The sequence below is a fragment of the Oncorhynchus gorbuscha genome, unplaced genomic scaffold (genome assembly GCF_021184085.1).
Source record: "Oncorhynchus gorbuscha isolate QuinsamMale2020 ecotype Even-year unplaced genomic scaffold, OgorEven_v1.0 Un_scaffold_159:::fragment_2:::debris, whole genome shotgun sequence".
NCBI classification, from domain to species: Eukaryota; Metazoa; Chordata; class Actinopteri; order Salmoniformes; family Salmonidae; genus Oncorhynchus; species Oncorhynchus gorbuscha.
Window position 1 is genome coordinate 115,900 of NW_025744816.1, and position 6,000 is coordinate 121,899.

The 6,000-nt window shown below is 47.1% G+C and overlaps 1 protein-coding gene across 1 annotated transcript in view; it reads right to left on the bottom strand.

The window, feature by feature from the left end:
* Positions 1-4,684, bottom strand: part of LOC124017110 (polypeptide N-acetylgalactosaminyltransferase 16-like) — a 39,589-nt gene extending 34,905 nt beyond the window's left edge. The window contains exons 1-2 of the mRNA XM_046332500.1: positions 4,556-4,684; positions 2,474-2,650 (exon numbers count right to left, since the gene is read on the bottom strand). Of these exons, the coding sequence (XP_046188456.1) occupies positions 2,474-2,650; positions 4,556-4,662 (284 nt within the window). The 5' untranslated portion in view covers positions 4,663-4,684. The remainder of the gene's footprint in view (positions 1-2,473; positions 2,651-4,555) is intronic.
* Positions 4,685-6,000: the final 1,316 nt, after the last annotated feature.

Sequence of the window (6,000 nt, forward strand, 5' to 3'; positions counted from 1 at the left end):
ATTGAGACTGTTCTCCCAGCAGTATCGAGACTGTTCTCCCAGCAGTATCGAGACTGCACTTCCAGCAGTATCGAGACTGTTCTCCCAGCAGTATCGAGACTGTTCTCCCAGCAGTATCGAGACTGTTCTCCCAGCAGTAAGGAGACTGTTCTCCCAGCAGTAAGGAGACCGTTCTCCCAGCAGTATCGAGACTGTTCTCCCAGCAGTATTGAGACTGTTCTCCCAGCAGTATTGAGACTGTTCTCCCAGCAGTTTTGAGACTTTTCTCCCAGCAGTATCGAGACTGTTCTCCCAGCAGTATCGAGACTCTTCTCCCAGCAGTAAGGAGACTGTTCTCCCAGCAGTAAGGAGACTGTTCTCCCAGCAGTAACGAGACTGTTCTCCCAGCAGTAAGGAGACTGTTCTCCCAGCAGTAAGGAGACTGTTCTCCCAGCAGTATTGAGACTGTTCTCCCAGCAGTATCGAGACTATTCTCCCAGGTTAGCCAGTAGAGAAAGACTGTCTGGTTAGCCAGTAGAGAGAGACTGTCTGGTTAGCCTGTAGAAAGAGACTGTCTAGTTAGCCAGAGAGAGAGACTGTCTGGTTAACCAGTAGAGAGAGACTGTCTGGTTAGCCTGTAGAAAGAGACTGTCTAGTTAGCCAGAGAGAGAGACTGTCTGGTTAACCAGTAAAGAGAGACTGTCTGGTTAGCCTGTAGAAAGAGACTGTCTAGTTAGCCAGAGATAGAGACTGTCTGGTTAGCCAGTAGAGACTGTCTGGTTAACCAGTAGAGAGAGACTGTCTGGTTAGCCAGTAGAGAGAGACTGTCTAGTTAGCCAGAGATAGAGACTGTCTGGTTAGCCAGTAGAGAGAGACTGTCTAGTTAGCCAGAGATAGAGACTGTCTGGTTAGCCAGTAGAGACTGTCTGGTTAACCAGTAGAGAGAGACTGTCTGGTTAGCTAGTGGAGAGAGACTGTCTGGTTACCCAGTAGAGACTGTCTGGTTACCCAGTAGAGAGAGACTGTCTGGTTAGCCAGTAGAGACTGTCTGGTTAGCCAGTAGAGAGAGACTGTCTGGTTAGCCAGTAGAGAGAGACTGTCTGGTTAGCCAGTAGAGAGAGACTTCCTGGTTACCCAGTAGAGACTGTCTGGTTACCCAGTAGAGAGAGACTGTCTGGTTAGCCAGTAGAGACTGTCTGGTTAGCCAGTAGAGAGAGACTGTCTGGTTAGCCAGTAGAGACTGTCTGGTTAGCCAGTAGAGCGAGACTGTGTAGTTAGCCAGTAGAGAGAGACTGTCTGGCTAGCTAGTAGAGACTGTCTGGTTAGCCAGTAGAGAGAGACTGTCTGGTTAGCCTGTAGAGAGAGACTGTCTAGTTAGCCAGTAGAGACTGTCTGGTTAGCCAGTAGAGAGAGACTGTCTGGTTACCCAGTAGAAAGACTGGCTGGTTACCCAGTAGAGAGAGACTGTCTAGTTAGCCAGTATAAAGACTGTCTGGTTACCCAGTAGAGAGAGACTGTCTAGTTAGCCAGTAGAGACCGTCTGGTTAGCCAGTAGAGAGAGACTGTCTGGTTAGCCGGTAGAGACTGTCTGGTTACCCAGTAGAGAGAGACTGTCTGGTTACCCAGTAGAAAGACTGTCTGGTTAGCCAGTAGAGAGAGACTGTCTGGTTAGCCAGTAGAGAGAGACTGTCTGGTTAGCTGGTAGAGACTGTCTGGTTACCCAGTAGAGAGACTGTCTGGTTAGCCAGTAGAAAGACTGTCTGGTTACCCAGTAGAGAGAGACTGTCTGGTTACCCAGTAGAGAGACTGTCTGGTTAGCCAGTAGAGAGAGACTGTCTGGTTAGCCAGTAGAGAGACTGTCTGGTTACCCAGTAGAGATAGACTGTCTGGTTAGCCAGTAGAGAGACTGTCTGGTTACCCAGTAGAGATAGACTGTCTGGTTAGCCAGTAGAGAGAGACTGTCTGGTTAGCCAGTAGAAAGACTGTCTGGTTAGCCGGTAGAGAGAGACTGTCTGGTTAGCCGGTAGAGAGAGACTGTCTGGCTAGCTAGTAGAGACTGTCTGGTTAGCCAGTAGAGAGAGACTGTCTGGTTAGCCTGTAGAGAGAGACTGTCTAGTTAGCCAGTAGAGACTGTCTGGTTAGCCAGTAGAGAGAGACTGTCTGGTTACCCAGTAGAGAGAGACTGTCCAGTTAGCCAGTAGAGACCGTCTGGTTAGCCAGTAGAGAGAGACTGTCTGGTTAGCCGGTAGAGACTGTCTGGTTACCCAGTAGAGAGAGACTGTCTGGTTACCCAGTAGAAAGACTGTCTGGTTAGCCAGTAGAGAGAGACTGTCTGGTTAGCCAGTAGAGAGACTGTCTGGTTACCCAGTAGAGAGAGACTGTCTGGTTAGCCAGTAGAGAGAGACGGTCTGGTTAGCCAGTAGAAAGACTGTCTGGTTAACCGGTAGAGAGAGACTGTCTGGTTAGCCGGTAGAGAGAGACTGTCTCCTCTTACCTTAGTTCAGGGTAAACGTTCTCCATATACCAACGGAAGGACTTGCAGTTCAGTGTGCGTCTCAGAGTCAGACGCTCTGCAATGCTGCCAAAGGCCTTGCCCTGCGCTGAGGGCCTCGCTGAGTAGTAGTACTGTTTATACTCATCCATCCACACCTCTGCTGCTCGACGTGTGTTCCTGAAATCACACACACACACACACACACACACACACACACACACACACACACACACACACACACACACACACACACACACACACACACACACACACACACACACACACACACACACACACACACACACACACACACACACCTGGTCAGGTAGGATAATAACGCAGCAGCATTGTGTACAGAGGAAGGCAGACAGTACAGAGGAAGGCAGACAGTACAGAGGAAGGCAGACAGTACAGAGGAAGGCAGACAGTACAGAGGAAGGTAGACAGTACAGAGGAAGGCAGACAGTACAGAAGAAGGCAGACAGTACAGTACAGAGGAAGGCAGACAGTACAGAGGAAGGCAGACAGTACAGAGGAAGGCAGACAGTACAGAGGAAGGTAGACAGTACAGAGGAAGGCAGACAGTACAGAGGAAGGTAGACAGTACAGAGGAAGGCAGACAGTACAGTACAGAGGAAGGCAGACAGTACAGAGGAAGGCAGACAGTACAGAGGAAGGTAGACAGTACAGAGGAAGGCAGACAGTACAGAGGAAGATAGACAGTACAGAGGAAGGCAGACAGTACAGAGGAAGGCAGACAGTACAGTACAGAGGAAGGCAGACAGTACAGAGGAAGGCAGACAGTACAGAGGAAGGCAGACAGTACAGAGGAAGGTAGACAGTACAGAGGAAGGCAGACAGTACAGAGGAAGGTAGACAGTACAGAGGAAGGCAGACAGTACAGAGGAAGGCAGACAGTACAGAGGAAGGCAGACAGTACAGAGGAAGGTAGACAGTACAGAGGAAGGCAGACAGTACAGAGGAAGATAGACAGTACAGAGGAAGGCAGACAGTACAGAGGAAGGCAGACAGTACAGTACAGAGGAACGCAGACAGTACAGAGGAAGGCAGACAGTACAGAGGAAGGCAGACAGTTCAGTACGGAGGAAGGTAGACAGTACAGAGGAAGGCAGACAGTACAGAGGAAGGCAGACAGTACAGAGGAAGGCAGACAGTACAGAGGAAGGCAGACAGTACAGAGGAAGGCAGACAGTTCAGTACGGAGGAAGGTAGACATTACAGAGGAAGGCAGACAGTACAGTACAGAGGAAGGCAGACAGTACAGTACAGAGGAAGGCAGACAGTACAGAGGAAGGCAGACAGTACAGAAGAAGGCAGACAGTACAGAGGAAGGCAGACAGTACAGTACAGAGGAAGGCAGACAGTACAGAGGAAGGCAGACAGTACAGTACAGAGGAAGGCAGACAGTACAGAGGAAGGCAGACAGTACAGAGGAAGGCAGACAGTACAGAGGAAGGTAGACAGTACAGAGGAAGGCAGACAGTACAGAGGAAGGCAGACAGTACAGAGGAAGGCAGACAGTACAGTACAGAGGAAGGCAGACAGTACAGAGGAAGGCAGAAAGTACAGAGGAAGGCAGACAGTACAGAGGAAGGCAGACAGTACAGTACAGAGGAAGGCAGACAGTACAGAGGAAGGCAGACAGTACAGAGGAAGGCAGACAGTACAGTACAGAGGAAGGCAGACAGTACAGAGGAAGGCAGACAGTACAGTACAGAGGAAGGCAGACAGTACAGTACAGAGGAAGGCAGACAGTACAGAGGAAGGCAGACAGTACAGTACAGAGGAAGGCAGACAGTACAGAGTGGCTGTGTCTCTAGTCCAGCCTTTTTCAAACATCTCCTCTGGGACCCCCAGACATCATTTCTTGTAGCCCTGAACTTACTCACCTGATTCACGTAGTCCAGGGCGTGAAGATTAGTTGACAAATTCAATCAAGTGTTCTAGCTGTGGAATAGTTGAAATACATGAAACGGCTGGGGGTCCCCGAGGAGAGATTTGAAAAGGGCTGCTCTGTCTGGACTGAAAAGTTCATGGCAGAGCGTAGCCCAGACCACTCACTTGATGTATGTGAGAGCATTGCCCTCTGGGAAGTCGTAGGGGTGTCGTTTCCTGAAGACGTGTCCCACCCTGCTGCAGGGCAGAATCTCCAGGCTCCCACCACACATCCACACCCTGAAGGACAACTCTGAGGAGGGAGGGACACAGTATGTAAAGGGATACCCTAACCCTAACCCTATCCCTAAACCCTAACAGAATCTCCAGGCTCCCACCACACATCCACACCCTTGAAGGACAACTCTGAGGAGGGAGGGACACAGCGCAATCGGAAAGTTTTCAGACCCATACGTAGAATGTATGCACACATGACTGTAAGTCGCTTTGGATAAAGCGTCTGCTAAATGGCATATATTATTATTATATTACCCCTTCCCCTTTGTTACCTTACAGCCATACTCTAAAATGTTCCTCCTCAATCTACACACGATACCCCATAATGACATCCCAATACCCCATAACGACAATGCTTTGTCATTATGGGGTATTGTGATGTCATTATGGGGTATTGTGATGTCATTATGGGGTATTGTGATGTCATTATGGGGTATTGTGATGTCATTATGGGGTATTGTGATGTCATTATGGGGTATTGTGATGTCATGATGGGGTATTGTGATGTCATTATGGGGTATTGTGATGTCATGATGGGGTATTGTGATGTCATTATGGGGTATTGATGATGATGAAAAAAACTATTGAATCCATTTTAGAATAAGGCTGTAACAGAATCTGGGAAGGGGTCTGAATGCGCTGTATATTCAATATGTAGGAGACTATATACACACACACTGTATATTCAATATGTAGGAGACTATATACACACACACTGTATATTCAATATGTAGGAGACTATATACACACACACTGTATATTCAATATGTAGGAGACTATATACACACACACTGTATATTCAATATGTAGGAGACTATATACACACACACTGTATATTCAATATGTAGGAGACTATATACACACACACTGTATATTCAATATGTAGGAGACTATATACACACACACTGTATATTCAATATGTAGGAGACTATATACACACACACTGTATATTCAATATGTAGGAGACTATATACACACACACTGTATATTCAATATGTAGGAGACTATATACACACACACTGTATATTCAATATGTAGGAGACTATATACACACACACTGTATATTCAATATGTAGGAGACTATATACACACACACTGTATATTCAATATGTAGGAGACTATATACACACACACTGTATATTCAATATGTAGGAGACTATATACACACACACTGTATATTCAATATGTAGGAGACTATACACACACATACACACTGTATATTCAATATGTAGGAGACTATATACACACACACTGTATATTCAATATGTAGGAGACTATATACACACACACTGTATATTCAATATGTAGGAGACTATATACACACACACTGTATA